This window comes from Mesocricetus auratus, unplaced genomic scaffold (assembly GCF_017639785.1).
Source record: "Mesocricetus auratus isolate SY011 unplaced genomic scaffold, BCM_Maur_2.0 Super-Scaffold_100015, whole genome shotgun sequence".
NCBI lineage: Eukaryota > Metazoa > Chordata > Mammalia > Rodentia > Cricetidae > Mesocricetus > Mesocricetus auratus.
Window position 1 is genome coordinate 41799450 of NW_024429198.1, and position 20407 is coordinate 41819856.

Sequence of the window (20407 nt, forward strand, 5' to 3'; positions counted from 1 at the left end):
AGTAAGTTTCTATAGGGCACTCAGCAGCAGAAAGTAGATCAAATATTTACAGTGATTAAACAGGCTCTTGTAAAGCACTGAGGTTCCATGAGATACACATCTATTCCAGGAGGAGACTAATATTGTCTGTCTGCAGTAGAACCCATGACTCAGGATCCTTTTCACTCGGAGCTGGACTTAGCACACTTTTTTGTTTTCAAGACAGGGTTTCTCTGTGTAGCCCTGGCCATCCTAGAATTCACTCTGTAAACCAACCTGGCCTTAAACTCACAGAGATATGCCTGCCTCTGCCTCCTGGAATTAAAGTCGTGGGCCACCATCATCTATGAATTAGGCACCTAAGATTTTAGTTTGCAGACCTTACTCAAGGTCTAGTGATTTGTATGCAATTACTTAATGATTCTACTTAAAGCAACTCTGTGATTCTGGTGTGGGTCTGCCCACCAAGAGGAGCATTTCTCATTTCTAATTGTGTTCCTCAATCATCTCTATGGTTGCTCTGTTTTAAAATCATACCCATCCCCGTCCAGTTCCTACTGAATTGCCCACATTGTTCTGAAGAAAACTGATTTTGGTTTTGGAATATGAATTTATCAAGGAGTCAGAAAGGAAAAAGCATGTCCCACAAATATAACCAGCATTTCAACGTACTTTTCCATTTTTTGCTGATGAATGTATAAACATGATCAAGTGTCAAAATTTGCCTGAGAACGTATTACTTTAAAAAAAAATAACCAACCATGAAATAAAGAGCCTCCAAGAAACAGCCCCATCAACTTGGAGATCAGGGTGACCTACGTGCCCCCTTGTCCCGGTCCCAGATGGAACAGTCCATACTCCTGTTGCTGTCTGCACACGGTGCATCAGTGCACCAGTGATTTGGGGAATGCTTTCGAGCAGGTTGGCCAGCCAGATCTTTCTGGTGCAGTATCCTAAGAGGCAGACCCCAAGTTCTTCCATGACTGGGCTTTGCACTACATGAGTGATCCTGGGCTGGGAGTACTAATGCATTCAGAACAAGTGACACTCAATGAAGACTGTTGTTTTAAAAACAAAACAAATAATCACAGGAACCCAACTTCATCCCAGACAGAAAGAATCTGGGTCTCTGCAGGGGGAAATGAATGGAGTTCACGGTTAGGGTATAATGGATGGAGTTCACGGTTAGGGTGTGTCAGCCTGCCTAGAGGATCCTAGGTATGTAACCAGGGTCAAGGACTACCAGTCTAAGAAGACAGAAGCAGAGTGAGAGCTGGACCAAGAACAGAAAGGAGCCTGCAGAGACAAGAAGGAGGTCTATGCTGAGTGCTCAGGGAAGCACATGTCTAGGAGTCCCGGTAGTCTGAGGGCTGTACTAAGGGTCTCAGACCTTACAGGCTCTTGGGCTCATGGCAAGCACTCATCAGACAGGAGCTAAGCTATTGTTATTCCTAAAACCCCTTAATCACTAAGTCTTTCTTTCTTTTTTGAGAAGGAAAGGACTTATTTCAATTTAATCTTCCAGTTTACAGTCTATCACCGAAGGAAACCAGGGTAGAAACACAAGCAAGAGCTGAAGCTCCCTGGCTCAGCTAGCTGCCTTTCTTACACGGCTCAGACTTGGCTAGGGATGGCACCAGCCATTAACAGACTCTTCTAAAAAATGCAATGAAATGATTCCTAATGATAATCTGTTATACTCACGGGTCAGTGCCTTGTCTACTGGTCACCACAGAGGCTGTCTCCATTAGCACATGGGGACAAATACAGAGACCCAATACGCAGAGTCTAAATTGGAGGCTTCCAGTGGGTACCTTCCCCTAGAGATGGCAGAACCCCTCGGAAGAAGGCAAGGAAAAGCTGTAGGAGTCAGAGGGAGTATGTACACCAGGAGAGCGTGGCCCATGGAATCAACTAAGCAGGGCTCACACGTGGGCTCAAAGAGATGGCAAACACAGGGCTTACACGGGTTTGCACCAGGTCCTCTGCACATGTGTTGTAGCTGTCAGCTTCGTGTTTTCGTGGGACTCCTAACAGTGGGAGTGGGTGTGTCTCTGGCTCTTTAGCCTGCTTTTGGAACTCTTTTCCTCCTAGTGGGCTTGGCGGTTGTCTTTTGGAGGCATGCTCTTTTCTGAAAAGGAAACAGAGGTGGAGTGGATCTTGGGGAGAGTGGATGTTGGGGGGAGTTGGGGGAAGTGGAGGGAGGGGACAGTGTGGTTGAGATGTATGAGAAAAGCATCTATTTTCAGTAAAATTTAAAAGAAAGGAAAGAAAGGAAAAGAAATAAAGAAAATGCCCCATAGATTTGCCTTCAGGCCAACTTGACAAGGCACGCAGATTCATGGACCGAGCACAGGAACAGTGTGCGGAGGACAGTGTGAGCGAGGACGTGCTTGAGGAGCCCGTCTGACAACTCAATCATGACCACGCATTGCCCTCTGCAACCTGTTTTTCTCCCTCAGGCCAAATCCTTTCTAGCAGCCTTCTTCCAGCTCTTGGTTTTTTGTTTTTTTTTTTAATTAAAAAAATTTATGTTAGGGAATTATCATTCCAAAGATTAATTTAGGAAGTGGTCATAATAATGCAGTTTGTGGACAGCTCAGATCCTTGGATCCCTGTCTTTAAAAATCAATCTGCAGGGATGGAGGAAAAGGTCTAATGTCTCCCAAAGACTCCATGCTCCCTGCAGGGATGTCTGAGGTTCAGCCTGGCCTGATGAGGCTGGTCTGTTTGACTCCCCTAGCAGCCTCAGCAAGGCTGAGTGTGTGAAACTATCACTTCCTCGGAGGAAGTCCCTTGGCTTTCCCTCATCCCTGCAAAACTAAGAAGAAAGGAGGACAATATGGTGGAAAGTCTACCTCCTGACCCTTTGCAGGGCCATAGCAACCCCTGTGCATTGCAAGTGCATCTCTGACCTCTTCCAACAAAGCCTTTATTTCTACAGTATATTCCTACCCTACGAAAACTGCTTACTCTACATACCCATTTCACCTTCGCCAGTTCTGGGGTAATTTCAGTTAGAGACAGTACCTTCCTGTTTGATCTCTGCTGACTCATCTTTTGTTCCTTTTTTATGCCTACCTAAGGTCTTTCTTACTGTGGGGCTCAGCCACACTAAAATCTTTTCTGAAAGCAAGGAAAAAGTATAAATAAGCACAAAACTTCTTTCACACTTTAAACAGAAACCATTCATGGCTTTATGACAGAAAGAAGGAATACCAAGGACTTCAAATGCCACAGTTAGACCTAATTATCAATATTGGCATCTTGCTTTGTGACCCTACTTAAGTAATACTCACATGTTGAATGACTAAACTACAACCAGAATTATGTCCTTTTGGAACAAACTATTTTACTGAATATCCAAAATAGTTATACTTATATCCTTTTATGAATATATAAAAGTATTACAGTTTATATAGTAACACACTGTGGGTATTGCTGTGGCAGACCTGACCATGTTGTTTTGGGGAGAATCGTGAAAGGACTTCGGAACTTTGTGAAAAAAACAAAACAAAACAAAAATCCTCACCAAAAAACGACATTGAGTATTTATTTGATGCTTGGTGAGCTGTTCTGTAGGAGCTTGGAAGGTAAGAATGTTGAGGGCAGATGGAGGCCTGTGAAGTTTCAGAGGGGAGTTTAAAGACTATCAGGGGCATTTGTTATTTTGAATTAATATTCTGTGGTTCTGGTTAGCTGGGGCTGAAGAATCAGCTTGAAGAATCAGCTGTGATTAACTAGATACCAGAAGTACTAAAGTGAAACCTTTGCTTTGCTGGGATACTCGATGCTGGTTGACTGGAGCTGAGAAATTGGAGATGATTAAGAAGAAACTAGTATCAGTGAGGTAAAATCTTCTGGGATATGTTTGATGAGAGCACAGAGAAGCTGTGTTCCTGATGCAGCAAAGGTTGTACTAGAGGACAAGCTGTGTGTGCTGCAGAGGGCAGAGCCAGAGAAGTGACCCAAGCCTTTGGGAGGAGCCCAGAAGATCGCGAGTGAATCCCACACACTGACACTGAGTTATTTATACGATTGGAGTTTAGTTTTGCTTTGTTCAGATTGTGACTGTGGCCTGGTTCTTCCCTCTTGCAGTGAGGAATAGTGACCTTAATTTTGATGTTTTAAAACAGGAGCCCCAACTGAGAGATTTTGAAATTTTAAGAGATTTTCTTAAAGGGACTGGGTTTTTAATGTGTCTGAATCTGTAAAGAGTGTGGTACTCTTTTTTTCTTTGTTTTGTTTTTCCAGACAGGGTTTCACTGTGTAGCCTTGGCTGTCTAGGAACTCACTCTGTAGACCACCAGGATGACCTTGAACTTATAGAAATCTGCCAGCCTCTGCCTCAAATTGTCAAGGGGTCAACTGTGTTGGGTAGTTTATGTCAACTTGACACAAGCTAGAGTTATCAAAGAAGAGGGAGCCTCAATTGAGGAAACACCTCCATAAGATTGGGCTGTAGGCAAGACTGTGTGTCATTCTGTTGACTAGTGGTCTCATTAATGAGGGAGGGGCCAGCCCACAGTGGGTGGGGCCATTCCTGGGCTGTGATCTTGGGTCCTACAAGAAAGCAGACTGGGCAAGCCATGGAGAGTAAAGCAGTAAGCAGCATTCCTCAAGGCCTCTGCATCAGCTCCTGCCTCCAGGTTCCTGCCCTGTTTGAGTTCCTGTACTGACTTCCTTTGGATGAACTGTGATATAGAAGACTAAGATGAATAAACCATCTCCTCCCAACTTGCTTTCTGGTCATGGCATTTTGTTGCAGCAACAGAAACCCAACTAAGACACATACACTGATTAATTATGAGAGAATAGATACTTCTTGTTCCCTAATGATGTAATGAGCTAATACAGTAGCTATTGTGCCTTGGATAGTAAAACTCTTTAATTTTACAAGAATTCTTATATTCATAATTCTCTGTGAACCTCAAATATCCTTGTGAAGTGGTATGCGTTTGTTATTGTTGTTCTTTGGTAAACAGAGAAATGGGTGAACTGATGCATCACTTAGCTGCTCACTGATGAGAAGAAAACTGAATATGGCACTTCCTATTATTGAGACTTATTATACTAGTCCTTGTCAGACTACAGCTTTAATTACAGAACTTCCAGGAGGTGTTTAGCAGGATTTAACTGTCACATACTGTGTAACACCCAGAGAACAAGTTACTTATTATTCTCTTGCTTAGAAGTCAGTGAATTCCTTAAAAAAAATCAAAACCAGTGTTCACTTTCATAGCATCACTATAAGAACTTAGCAACCCTTGCAGATTTGTGAACGGATGTTACAGCATTCTTTCAAAGCACATAGCCAATCCAGTTTCTTTATTTTTGTTTCGCTCTAAAACAGATCTTATTACGTAGCCCAGGGTGGCTTTGCACTAGTGATCTCCCTGGGTCAGTTGCTGGGTGCTAAGGTTCCAAGTGTTTCCCGTCACACCCAGGTCTCAGCAACATGGTTTTCTGCAGCAGGGTCTCATGCAGCCCAGACCACCCTTGAATCCAGGATCTTCCTCCTCCTTCTGCTTCCCTAGTGCTGGGATCGTAGATGTCAGCCACCACTGGCCTACAGTCTTGTAAACTCTCTGAAATCTTCTCTTTCAGCAAATATCAGCAAACATCAGTATCTATCAGTCACACAAGCTAGCAATGTGCCTTTTAGCTCCTCTCCCTTCATTTCCCACAATATAATTAATGTTTTTTCCGGGGCGGGTGAGAAGGCTGAATGGATAGAAGTATTGCTACGCAAGCCTGACACCTGCATTCAGTCTCCAAACACACTATGCAAGGGAGAAAAACCACTCCTGAAAGCTATCCTCTGATCTCCACGTGCCCCCCCATAATTAAATAAACTAACATTTTTTCCAGCCTACTGGAAATCTACTCACTTCCTTTTCTCCTGTCTATCCATGCTGCATATGCTTTTATACCCCGAATGCCGCCTAAGTCTTTGGTGACTACTTTACAACTTGCCTCCTGGCTCTCACCTGAGCGCCATTTCTATCATTGCCCTGGCTCTGAGGCATGAACATGATCAAATTATGCTCTTCCAAATATTGATGATACAATACTAAACTTCTCAGGATTATTACATGTTCTTTAAAACAGGGTCCCATGCTTCTAGAAGAATCCCTACTACTTTATGAAGAGTGGGGGAATTTTAGCCTAATAGTCCTCAACAACATAGGTATGTGGCCAGAGACCCTGCCTCTGAATCTTGGTCTCCCAACATGTCATTTTCTTCATATGGAAGATGGGAAGGATCATGGCTCTCCATCCCTAGATCACTGGGGTTGATTCTACTCCTGAAGATGAAGAAAAAAGGCATAAGGGACACATCTTAAGGACTCAAAAATATTATTCAAAATTACTACTCTCACCTAGTCACAAGTAACAGTTTTCTTATTATACTGTAACAATCCCTTAAAGGGTCAATGTCACAGGCCTTAAATATGCACCCCAGAATGAGACTGTCATGAGATTTCCCACCCCTTCCATGAAATTGGTTACACACTCTGTAGATCTTGTGGCAGTTACATTTGGCAATGAACTACATCTATTGTTTTGTACACTTGACCTCTGCAACTGAAGCTTGAGCTTCTGAGAAGGACGGTTATGCCCCATTAATGAGTACCTTCCCACTTTTCTGCCTTAATCACCCAGCTTGTTTTCAATAAGTAGATCCTTGTGTCTCACTCTTTGGGAACCAAGATACTCTGCTTTAGCATGCTGTTCCTTTCGGGTTCTCAGTAGCATTGTTTTCCTGTTCTTGGGGTCTAGGAAGCATGTACAAGAATAGATAGCCATACATAGGCACAGGAGCAAAACAAACAAACAAACAAACAAAAACAAAACAGAACAAAAAACAAACAACAACAACAAAAAACCCACACACACACACTTGAGAAAACAGGTGAGTGACCCTCTCAGCTAGACCACTCCCAAGTCCAGACCCTAACTAAATCCCAGGACACATCCTGTGCCCCTCTCCCTCTGATGGAAATCCATCAGACTGTGCAGTTCCTGCCAGCCTGCAAGCAGGTGAGACTTGCCTACAGGCTGTGACCCCACTCCTGACACATAATGGACTCTGTCCCTCCAAGACCCACTTTGTCACCCAACCCCACACACCTGAATATCCTCCCTGTGGCCAAGCCTCCCCTGCAACTCTAGACTACTATACCCAGCAAAACCTTAAATTACCACAGACAGAGAAAACAAGATATTTCATGACAAAAGCAGATTTAAACAATAGCTATCCACAAATCCAGTCCTTTGGAAAGTACTAGAAGGAAAACTTCAAACGCAAGGAACTCAGTTACATCCACAAAAAACATAGGCAATAAATAATTTTACAACAGCAAAACACAAAGAAGGGAAACACACATACTACCATCACCACCATCAAAACAACAACAACAAAAATTAACAGGAATCACTGGTTAATAACATCTCTTACTATCAATGTACTCAATTCACCTATAAAAAGACACAGGCTAACAGAATGGATAGGAAAACAGGATCCATCCTTTTGCTGTATACAAGAAACACACCTCACTACAAAGACAGACGTTACCTCAGAGTAAAGGGTCGGGAAAAGATTTTCCAATCAAATGGACCTAAGAAGCAAGCTGGTGTAGCTATCCTAATATCTAACAAAGTAGACTTCAAACTAAAATCAATCAAAAAGATAAAGAAGGTCATTTCATATTCATCACAGGAAAAATCCATCAACAACAACACAAACTACAGAAAACCCACAAACTCATGGAAACTGAACAACTCTCAACTGAACCACCACTGGGTAAAGAAAAAAAACTAAAGACTTCCTAGAATTCAATGAAAATGAATCCACAACATATCCAAACTTATGGGACACAATAAAAGCAGCACTAAGAAAAGTTCATAGAACTAAATGACTACATAAAAAATTTGGAGGAATCTTTTTCTAGATAGAGTTTCTCTGTGGCTTTGGAGGTTGTCCTGGAACTAGCTCTTGTAGACCAGGCTGGCTTTGAACTCACAGAAATCCACCTGCCTCTGCCTCCCGAGTGCTGGGATTAAAGGTGCGTGCCACCAACACCTGGCTAATTTGGAAAAATCTGACACTAGCAACTTAACAGCACACCTGAAAGCTCTAGAACAAAAGGCAAACTCACCTAGGAGGAGTAGGACATGAAGTAATCAAACCCAGGGCTGATTTTAATAAAATTGAAACAAAGAGAACAATACAAGAATCAATGAAACAAAGAGTTGGTTCTTTAAGAAAATCTCAACAAGATAGGCAAATCTTTATCCAAACTAACCATAAGGCAGAGAGAGAACATGCAAATTAACAAAATCAGAAAGAAAAATGGGGACATAACAACAGACTCTGAGGAAATACAGAGCATCATTAGGTCATACTTCAAAACCCTGTGCTTCACAAAATTGGAAAATCTAAAAGAAATGGGCAACTTTCTTGATAGGTACCACATACCAAAATTAAATCAATACCAGAAAAATAATTTAAATAGACCTATAACCCCTAAGGAAATAGAAACAGTCATCCAAAGTCTCCCAACCAAAAAAAGCCCAGGGCCAGATGGTTTCAGCCCAGAATTCTACCAGAATTTCAAAGAAGAGTTAATACCAATACTCCTCAAATTGTTCTGCACAATAGAAACAGGAGGAATATTAACAAATTCTTCTTATGAGGCCACAGTTACCCTGACGCCCAAACCAAACAAAGATGTAACAAAGAAAGAGAATTCCAGACCTATCTCCTTCATGAACATTGATGCAAAAATACTCAATAAAATACTGGCAAACTGAGTCTAAGAACGTATCAAACAAATCACCCACCATGATCAAGTAGGCTTCATCCCAGAGATGCTGGGATGGTTCAGTTCAACATATGAAAATCTTTTGATGTAATACACCATATTAAAAAAACTGAAAGAAAAAAAACTCATGATCAACTCAGTAGATACTGGAAAAAGCCTTCAACAAAATTCAACACTCCTTCATGATAAATGTCTTGGAGAGATCAGGGATAACAGGAACATACCTAAATGTAATAAAGGCAATTACAGCAAGTCAATAGTCAACATCAAACTAAATGGAGAGACACTCAAAGCGATTCCACTAAAATCAGGGACAAGACAAGCTGCTCACTTTCTCCATATCTATTTAATATTGTACTCAAAGTTCTAGCTGGAGCAATAAGACTACAAAAGGAAATCAAGGGGATACAAATTAGAAGTCAAACTTTCACTATCTGCAGATGACATGATAGCATCTCTAAAAATTCTACCAAGGAACTCCTACAGCTGATAAACACCTTCAGTAATGTGGCTGGATACAAAAAACTCAAAAAAATCAGTATCTTCCTATATACAAATGATAAATGGGTTGAGAAAGAAATCAGAGAAACATCACCCTTTACAATAGCCACAAATAATATAAAATATCTAGGGGTAACTCTAACCAAACAACTAAAAGACTTACATGACAAGAATTTTAAATTTTTTTAAAAATAAATTTTATTTATATTAGAAACTCTTATTTTACATATCAATTTCAGTTCCCTCTCCTTCTCATCCTCCCATGTCTCCTACTGCCCTCCCCCACTCTCCAGGGCGGTTAAGGCCTTTCATGGGGGATCATCAAAATCTGTCAAGTCATTTGGGGCCAGGCCTAGGCCCTCCCCCATGTATCTAGGCTAAGAGATTATCTCTCCTTGGGGAATGGGCTCCCTAAGTCTGTTCCTGTATTAGGGATAGATACTGGTTCCACTGCCAGGGGCGCCACAGACTGCCCAGGCCTCCTAACTGACACCCACATTAAGGGGGCCTGGGGTTCAATCCTATCCTGGTTCCCCGGCTGTCTGACTCAGGTCCATGAACTCCCACTTGCTCAGGTCAGCTGTTTCTGTGGGTTTCCCCCACCATGGTCGTGACCCCTTTGCTCATCACTCTTCCCTCTCTACAACCGGATTCCAGTAGTTCATTAGCCATGCTTTCATAGTGTTCCAGAAATTTTGATATGTTGTGCAAGAACTTTAAATCTTTGAAAAAAGAAATTATGGAAGATATCAGAAGATGGAAAGATTTCCCATGCTCATGGATTCATAGGATTAACATAGTAAAAATGGCAATCTTACAAAAAGTAATCTGCAGATTCAATGCAATCCCCACCAAAATCCCAACACAATTCTTCACAGACCTCAAAAGAACAATACTCAACTTTATATGGAAAAACAAAAAACCCGGATAGCTAAAGTAATCCTGTATAATAAAGGATTGGCAAAAAAGAAAACCATGGATCAATGGAATCAAATCAAGACCCCCCCAAAATCCACACACCTATGAACACCTGATTTTTGACAAAGAAGCCAAAAATATACAATGGAAAAAAGAAAGCATCTTCCTAAATGGTGCTGGCATAAATGGATCGTGGCATGTAAAATATTGCAGATAGATCCATATCTATCGACATGCACAAAACTCAAGACCAAGTGGATCAAAGACCTCAACATAAATCGAGCCACACTGAACCTCATAAAAAGAGAAAGTGGGAAGTAGCCTTGAATGCATTGGCACAGGAGACCATTTCCTGAATATAACACCAGTAGCACAGACACCGAGAGCAACAATGAATAAATGGTACCTCCTGAAACTGAGAAGCTTCTGTAAGGCAAAGGACCCTGTCAATAAGACAAAACAGCAGCCCACAGAATGGGAAAAGATCTTCATTAACCCCACATCTAACATTGGAGTGATATAAAAAATATACAAAGAACTCAAAAAACTAGACATCAAAATACCAAATAATCCAATTTTACAAAATAGGGTTCAGATTTAAACAGAGAATTCTCAACAGAAGAATCAATCTCAAATGGCTGAGATACACTTAAAGAAATGTTCAGCATCCTTAGCTGTCAGGGAAATGCAAATCAATACGACTCTGAGATACCATCTTATACCTGTCAGAATGGCTAACATCAAATTGCTAAAGACAGTTTATACTGGATGTGGAGGAAGAGGAACACTCCCTTACTGCTGGTGGGAGTGCAAACTTGTACAGTCACTTTGGAAATCATTACGGCAGTTTCTCAGAAAATTGGGAATCAAACTACCTCAAGACCCAGCAATACCCCTCTTGGGCATATACCCAAAGGATGCTGAATCATACCACAAGGACACTTGCTCAGCTATGTTCACAGTAGCATTATTTGTAATTGCCAGAACCTGAAAACAACCTAGATGGCCCTCAACTGAAGAATGAATAAAATGGAGCATTACTCAGCAGAAAAAAACAAAAAACAATGACATTAGGAAATTTTCAGGCTAATGGATTGAACTAGAAAAAAACATCCTGAGTGAGGTAACCCAGACCCAGAAAGACAAACATGGCATGCACTCACTCATAAGAGGAAATGAGACATAAAGAAAAGGATAGCCAGACTATAATCCACAACCCCAGAGAACAATCCCCCTAGGCAACAAGGAAGACCCTAAGAGGGACACATGGAATGCCCTGGGAAGAGGAAATAGACGAGATCTCTTGGGTAAAATGCAGGCAGAGGTGGGGTGCAGGGGAGGGGATGGGGGGATGGGAACATGAGGGATCAGGATGGTTGAGTTAGGAGTGGGACAGAGGGGGAGGGCAATGAAAGAGATATCTTAATATGGGGGCCATTATGGGTTTAGGGAGAAACCTGGTGTCATAGAAACTCCCAGGAACCCACAAAGATGACCCCACAAAGACTCTTAGCCACAGTGGAGAGGGTGCCTGAACTGGCCTTCCCCTGTAGTCAGATTGGTGACTACCCTAATTGTCATCACAGAGTCTTCATTCAGTAACTGATGGAAGCAGATACAGAGATCCACAGCCAAGCACTGTGCCAAGCTTCAGGTATGCAGTTGAAGAGTGGAAGGAGGGATTATATGAGCAGGGCGGGGGGCATCAAGATCATGACAGGGAAACCCACAGAGACAGCTGATTGAGCTTGTGGGAGCTCACAGACTCTGGAGTGAAAGCGAGGGAGTTGGCATGGGACTGACCTAGACCCTCTGCATGTGTGTGACAATTGTGTAGCTTGGTCTTGTGGGGCCCCTAGCAGTGGAATCAGAACCTGTCCCTGAAGCATGAGCTCACTCTTTGGAACCCAGTCCCCATGGGGGGATGCCTTGCCCAGCCTTGATTCAGAGGGGGAGGAACTTGGTCCTGCCTCAACTTGATATGGGAGGCCTTGAATGGGGATAGAGGAGGAGTGGATGGGGGGAGGGGTTAGGAGTAGACGAGGGAGGGGAATCTGTGGTTGGAATGGAAAAAAAAGGTAGCCAACAGGAACTGCTTAAGACAATGGAGGTGGGTGAGGCCACTGCTGCAATTTCAATCCTCTTCCTTTAGAATGTCTGTTCAAGACGCCTGGAGGGCTGGAGCCAATGAGGGAAGAGAACTCTCACGCCACACTGTTCATTATGAGGCACTCGAGTAAGAGCGTAAACACTGTTAACATGTTTTTGAAAATCATGTGATCTCACTTCCTTTCAGGGCCTAAATAATCCAAAAGCTCTCTTGTGGACAGTGCTTACAAAATGCTGATGTTTGAGATGTGACTATACTTTTATTTCCTTGTAACTTATTTATAATCATTTAAAAATTATGTGGAAAAATCTTTTGTCTGTGCACCATGAGCATGCCTGGTATCCACAGAGGCCAAAAGAAAAACTGCAGACCCCCAGAAGTCATAGCCACCGGCAGTCTTTGACTTGCTGAGCTGTTTAACTAGAAGATAAAAAGCTACAAGAAAATTTCGGTGTGCTGAACTTTTCAGTGCGGTGACCAAAAAAACGCCTGAGGAGCAAGGGAGCAAAGGCTTCTCTTGCTCAGTTTCAGAGGGTTCGATTGGTCAATACAGGCAGAGCAACTGATCGAGCAGGATACAGAGAGAGAATGTTTGTGTGAGCTGGCTTCCTCCTTTTGTTTCACTCAGGCCTTAGCTCAAGGGACGATGCTGCTCACACACAGGGTAGGGCCTCCTGCAACTGTTGCCAATCCTTCCTAGAAAGTGGCCCTCTCACAGACTCACCTACTGATCTTATAAAGTGCATTAATCTCACAAGCATTTCTTGGGTTTGTTTGCTGATGTTGGCTTGTGTTGAGAGTGGGGGAGGGGTGCGTGTGTGTGCAGCATACGTGCAAATGTGTGCAGCATACGTGCAAATGTGTGCAGCATACGTGCAAATGTGTGCACCTGTGTGGATGAGAACTGACCATGGAGCTCGGTTAAAAGTGCTCTTCCTGCCTGGCTACCACAGCACTGGGGTTACAATGAGCACGGTCATGCTCCGTTTCTTATGTGGCTGGTAGGGTGGGAACTCAGGTCCTCACTGGTGTGCAGCAAGCACTCTAACCCACTGAGCCATCTCTCCAGTCTGTTAGGCTTTATTCTGTTTGGTTTTCAGGCAAGATCTTGCGATGAAGCCCAGTCTTGCCTCAGACTCACTAAGGATCCCAGGCTGGCTTCAAGTTTTCAGCAATCCCCTTTCCTCACTCTCCTGAGCCCTAGGTTTGTAAGTGTGCACCACTAATTCAGCTTCCACAGGGACTCCTCAAGCCAACCATTCCTCGTCACCCTGGCTAACGCGTGCACTGCCACCTAGATATTTCAGCCCTGCAAAGCTCGTATTTGTCTCTCTGAGCTCCCACACTCTTAACCGTCCCAGCATTGCCTGTCAACACAAACTCTTGGCTGTGAGTCCCTAGAAATCATGAAGGAAGTTGTATACTCCTGAGACACAATAGCAGACGTTATTACTATTCTAACAGCGATAAAAACAGCAAGGAAGGATTGGCACAACAAGAATGAAACACAGCAGGGAACACACTAAGTCCTGCATGCTTCCTGCCTGGTGCAGAGCATTGATGATGCAATGATGAGCTCATCCAAGCTCGGGCAGCCCTTACTTACCCTATGCTTGTGGCATTCACAACCCACTTGACCTCTGACTTGATCTGGCTTCATTTTCTGCCTGCAGCTTTCCATATTCCTCACATTTCCAAATTTCAGCTTCATGTATCACCCTCTCAAGGACTCTGCGGAGACCACTCCCCTGCCACACACTGTCTGCTCAACACCACACACACACACACACACACACACACACACACACACACACACACACAGTTTTGGAATCTAGGTAGAAGTTTTCTCCTTGAAGATGAAACTCTTGCATCTTGTGTGCCTGCAATCAGCATCACGTGAGCCTCCAAGTCTGCCAACATCTCAAATGATAAAATCAGAATATCATGGACCACAGCTGTATCAGATCCTGGGCGAAACAATCTCCTGGTTGGTACCATGAGAACAAGAACCCTACAAGTATTCTCTTTCTTTCTTTCTTTCTTTCTTTCTTTCTTTCTTTCTTTCTTTCTTTCCTTCCTTCATTCCTTCATTCCTTCCTTTCTTAAGACAGGGTTTCTCTGTGTAGCCTTGGTTGTCCTGGAATTCACTCTGTAGATCAGGCTGACCTCAAACTCACAGAGATCCTTCTGCCTCTGCCTCCTAAATGCTGGGATTAAAGTGTGTGTGCTCCCACCACCTGGCCAGGTTTTCTCTTCTTTTTTTTTTTTTTTTTTTGGTTTTTACGAGACAGGGTTTCCCTGTATTGTTTTGGAGGCTGTCGGTCCAGCCTGGCCTCGAACTCACAGAGATCCGTCTGCCTCTGCCTCCGGAGTGCTGGGATTAAAGGCATGCGCCACCACCGCCTGGCAGGTTTTCCCTTCTTAAGAGAAAATATTTAAAAGAGTTTTTTTTTTTTTTATATGCTTGAGCTTGCCATGGGTAGAGTCTGGCCAATTCCAAGCATGCATGCAGGCATATATCCTGGTGTCTCAGTGCAAAGTGATTGGCTTCCTTAATGGCACTGGCCTCTTCAGAAACCATGCCTTCTTTACTCTCAATTTTACATCGGTTTTTCTAACTAAACTTCAGTTGTTTTCTTTTTTTTGGAGGGGGTTATCTTTCTCCTCTGCTCCCCGCTACAAAGTCTCAAAAAATGGAGCTAGCAGCTGGGCAGTGGAGGCACACACCTTTAATTCCAGCACTCATGAGGCAGAGGTGGGTGGATCTCTGTGATTTCGAGGCCAGCTTGGTGTACAGAGTGAGTTCCGGGACAGCCAGGGGCTGTTATACAGAGAAACCCTGTCTAGAATCAAATACCCCTTCCCCCCAAAAATGGAGGTGGCAAAATCATGCTGTGGCCTGAATATTTGGCTGCCTTCCATAAAATCTCAAAACATACTAAGTTCACTGCCAGAACATAACACAATTTCCAATAGAGTCCTTGTTTCCATCTGAAATCAAACCACAGCCAGAGACTGTCCTGTCCACATTTCGATTGGCACTTGAGTCATCTGAGCTCATACCAGATTCACCCACTGATACGGAGACTACATCATCCTAGGCTTCTAGGTGCGGCCTTGTTGGAGGAGGTGTGTCACCAGGGGTGGGCTTCACACCAGGCCCAGTCTTGCTTTCTCTGCCTGCTGCCTGGGGATCAGAAGTGAGCTCCCAGAGCTACTGCTGCCTGCCTGCTGCCATGATCCCTACCACGATGGTCATGTACCCACCCTGTGAAATATTATCAAGGCCCTAGTTAATGCTTCTTTATGAGTTGTCCTGGTCATGGTGTCTCTTCACAGCAATGGAACAGTAAGATTCCCCCTCCACATACCTGGGTTGAACCTAGAATTTCACACGTGCTAGGCAAGAACTCTAACCACTGAGCTTCATCTCCAGGCTATATTGGTCAATTTTTGAAGAAAACTTATTTTGCATTAAAAATAATAGACATAGCTGGGTGGTAGTGGTGCACACCTTTAATTCCAGCATTCTCTGAGTTTGAGGCCAGCCTGGTATACAGAGTGAGTTCCAGGACAGCCAAGGCTCTGCCGAGAAACCCTGCTCAAAAAACCAAAACCAACCAAACAAACAAAAAACCCAAACCAAATAAAAAAAATACTGCCCCCAAAAACAAAACAAACAAAAAGATAGACATTAGTATCTACTAGTTTTAGAAGCTAGTGAATATAAAAGTTCTTATGAAATAGAATGGTGGTAGCTAGAGAGAAGGCTCAGTAGTTGCAAGGACTTTCTGCTCTTCTAGAGAACCCAAGCTCAGTTTCCAGAATTCACGAAACGGCTCACAATTGTAAATAATTCTAGCTCAAGGTATCAGATACACATACTAACACACACACAATCAATCAATCCATCAATTAAAAAATCATAAAGTATACTAACTTGGCCTAGAGAGGTTTTTCTACTATGATCTTACATTAACTGTAAAACTAGTTTCAATAAAATAATATGCTTTTCATTATATACCAGGAAATGATTCCTTTTCAAATTGAGACTTGTCATTTAAATTTACTCACCAAGAGATTCTCCCCAGCCACTCCTCTGTTATTAAAAACCACACACCTAAAAATGAAGAAAGTGATTTCATTATTTCTCTACACAATTCTTTGTGGTGATATGTTATTTATGATTCAATAAAGAATGTCTTAAGTATTAGAATACAAAGTCAGTCATGCTAGTTAACTAGGCAGTGCTGGCACACACACACCCTTAATCCCAGGACTCAAGATGGATCTTTGTGATCAAAGGCCACTCAGGGCTGCATGAGAGTGAATCAGTCTAAAAGATTAACAGAACTCATGCCTTTAATCCAAGCCCTAGAGAGATGTATAAAAACCAGGAGCCCAGTGTCTCAGGCTGCATTCTGAGTCTCCACCCACACTTAGGAGAGGCAGCAGTCTGAGGCTTGGTGAGAGTTTGTATAGACAGTATCAACCCTTTCAGCCTGAGGTAGAGGTAAGAGCTAGTGGCCGGCTGCTTCATTTTTCTGATTTTCAGTTTGAAGCTTGAACCTCAATATGTGTCTCTGGGTCTTTTATTTTTTTTTGTGTGTGTTACAATTCTTCCTAATGATATACTATTGAGATCATCTTACTGACACTAGCCTACAGCATTAAAATAGTATAAAAGTTGGACCAGGGATGTAGCTCAGTTGTTAGAATGCTTGCCTAGCATAGTGAGGCCCTGGGTTCAAATTCTAGCACCATATAAAGTGATCAAGGTGACGGGCGCCTACAACACTAGCACATAGGGAAGTAGAGGCAAGAGGATCAGAAGTGCAGTATCATTTTTACCTAAGTAGCAGTAGAAAGTTTGAGACCAGCCTGGGAGAGATGGAGACCCTGTCTCAAACATCTGCCAAGCAGACTGGAAAAAATCTGTTGTGGGACTTTGAGATATCTTAGCTGCTAAAGGCACTTGCTGTCGAGCCTGGCTTGAGTTCAGTCCTATGACCCACAAAAGAGAGCTGATTCTTGCAAGTTGTCCTCTGAGTCTCACAAAAGCACAAAGGTGTACGAATACACACACACACACACACACACACACACACACAGTACAATTTAAAATGCTTGTAATAATGTAGTATTTTAACACCAAGCAGTAGCATATTGGCAGTCCAAAAATGTTTAACAATTCTCTCTAAATGATAAAAAAAATCCTTATTTTTTTGGCAGTACTAGAGACTGAACCCAGGATTACATGTTTGCTAGCAAACACTCTTACCACTGGGCTGTATCACCAGTTCTAAAGGGTTAAAAAATTCTGTTCAATTAGAAAGTTACATATTAGTCTTGTGTTACTTTTTCCTACTAAAAAGTGTGTACTTTAAAACAGTTTCTATATGTATATGTCCCTGATAAGCATTTTAAAAATAATTTTAAGTCAAACTTATGTGTTTGCTTCAAATGTCTTCTCTACATTGTATTCATAGCACTAACAAGAGTCTATCCATACATTAGAGAATAACTCTTATTCCTCAAGGTTCAGCAAACACAGAGAATTAAAAAAAAATTTACTTTAGCTGAGTGTGGTGGCTCACATCTTTAATCCTAGCACTTAGGAGGCAGAGACAGAAGGAGCTCTATGAGTTCAAGGACAGTCAGAAACTACATAGTGAGATCCTGTCCTAAACATGTTTAGTTTATTTTTAATTATGGGTAGACTGAAAGGATGGCCCCCAGAGGGCACTATTAGGAGGTGTGGCTTTGTTGGATGAATGTCATTGTGGAGGTAGGCTTTGAGGTCTCGCATATGCTCAGTGAAACAGCACTTCCTATTGCCTGTGAGTCAAAATGTAAAAACTCTTAGCTTCTTCTATAGCACCACATCTACTCACTTCCCACCATGATGACAACGAACTAACCCTCTGAACTACAAGTGAGACACCCCAATTAAATGTTTTCCTTTATAAAAGCTGTGGTGGTCATGGTGTCTCTTCACGGCAATAGAAACCCTAACTAAGACACTATGTATCTGCTTGGGAATGTGCACGTGAATGTGGGTGCCTTTGGGGGCAAGACAAGGGAATCAGATTCCTTGGGGCAGGACTACAGGTGGTTGTAAGTTGTCATGTGGATGCTGGGAACAGAACTCTGGTCTTCGGCAAGAGCAACAAGTACTCCTGACTGCTAAGTCATCTCTCTAGGTCTTTACATTTTTAAAAACATCTTACATGTATGTATGTATGTATGTATGTATATATGTATGTATGTATGTATGTATATGTGAGTATGCATTTGCCATGATATAAGTATGGGAATTAGATGACAAATCTGTCCTTTCCTTCTGCCATGTGGGTCCTGGGGATGGAAATTATGTATGTCATCAGGTTTGGTGTCAAGCACAGTTCCTTAGCCATCTTACCAGTTCCAAGACCAGAGTTTTATAAGAGGTAAAAACATTACCACTGGCAGTACTACAAATGCTTGATATAGTGGCATGAACCACCAATATACTACTACTTAGTGTTAAAATATGTAGCTCCCGCTCAACTTTCAGTTAACAATTATATACATTATATATGAACATTTCTTGGTAAAAAAAATCTTGACTCATACCTATATAGGTTCTTATGGATTTAGTTAGTATATATATGTGTATATATATATATATTCATGCCAATTAAAATTCATTTTGCTTTTGTCTGTTTATCTATGCAATCAAGCCCAGGAAAGATTCTATGTTTTGCATTTAATCCCAGTACTCCAGAGGCAGAGGCAGGTAGATCTCTGTGAGTTCAAGGCCAGCCTGGTCTATAGGGCGCATTCCAGGATGGGCTCCAAAGCTACAGAAAAGCCCTATCTTGAAAAACAAAAACAACAAAAAGATTCCAAGTTTCGTCTTTTGGGGTGCTGTGACCTTTGTGAGGGTTCAGAGCAGGGATGAGCTGCTGACCCTATAGGTCATGCTCAATTCTGGTGTTAGGATTCAAGGTACACCACCTCCATTGAATGTGGTGGTTTAGATCTGGTTATTAACTTATTTATTTATTTATCTATTTATTCTGTCATTGCTTTTTGCATCTGAAGTGTTATCTACAGAAATTTTAGGTCTAGCTAAAAGGGAATAAATGGTTAAAAACAAAATCTCAGAAATCAGGCTAAAGAGATGGTTTCGTCTAGTAAAACCCACATAAATCAGACAGTGTAACAGAGCACACTTGTAACGCCAGTGCTGTGGAGGCAGACACAGGTAGTCTCAGGTGAGTGGGAAACAGTCTCAAAGAACAAGGTGAATAGTAACTGAGGCTCTATGTGCATATGCACAAAGGCGTACATGCGGCCACAGTACATCCACATGCACACATGTATGCACTAGCACAGAAATATAATTAGAGAAAACACAGAAATATTACATCATAGCCGGGTGAGGTGGCACAAGCCATTAACCCAGCACTTGGAGGCGGAGGGCAGCTTGGTCTACATAGAAAGTTCCAGGCCAGCTAGGGTCATACAATGAGGCTTTCTCCACTGATTGTTTGTCCTTTTGTTTTAAGAGTGGGATCTCCTACATTTCCCAGGCTGAAGTCACCCTCTCTGCCTCAGCCCCTCAGCCTCCCAACTAGCTGGACTGACAGGCACATTCTACTACATCTGGATTTATTTTTATTTAATCAATCAATTAATTATTATTATTTTTTTTTTTTTTGGTTTTTCAGACAGGGTTTCTCTGCGTAGCTTTGGAACCTGTCCTGGAAGTCACCGTAGACCAGGCTGACCTTGAACTCACAGAGATCCCCCTGTTCTGTCTCCAGAGTGCTGGGATTAAAGGTGTGCGCTACCACTGCAAGGTTTGCCTGGCTTTCCTTTACCTCCCTCCAACCCACAAAAGAATAGCAAGACAGACTAGACGTAAGTAAGTGGCCTTGTAAATTGGCCACTAAGAATCACTTGCATAAGCACCTAAGTCACACGTGTGACCGTGAGTCTGAAGTTCCTAGTTAACAAGAACTGCTTCAGGGATCGAACATTAAGGACAGATTCAAATGGCTTCTGGAGTAAGATGTCACATGCC

General features: G+C 42.5%; 1 protein-coding gene across 1 annotated transcript in view; it reads right to left on the reverse strand.

Moving 5' to 3' along the window:
• Abhd3 (abhydrolase domain containing 3, phospholipase) overlaps positions 1–20407 on the reverse strand; it is a 50268-nt gene that overhangs the window by 15731 nt on the left and 14130 nt on the right. Inside the window, exon 4 of the mRNA XM_040757823.1 lies at positions 16411–16456. Coding sequence (XP_040613757.1) covers positions 16411–16456 — 46 coding nt within the window. The remainder of the gene's footprint in view (positions 1–16410; positions 16457–20407) is intronic.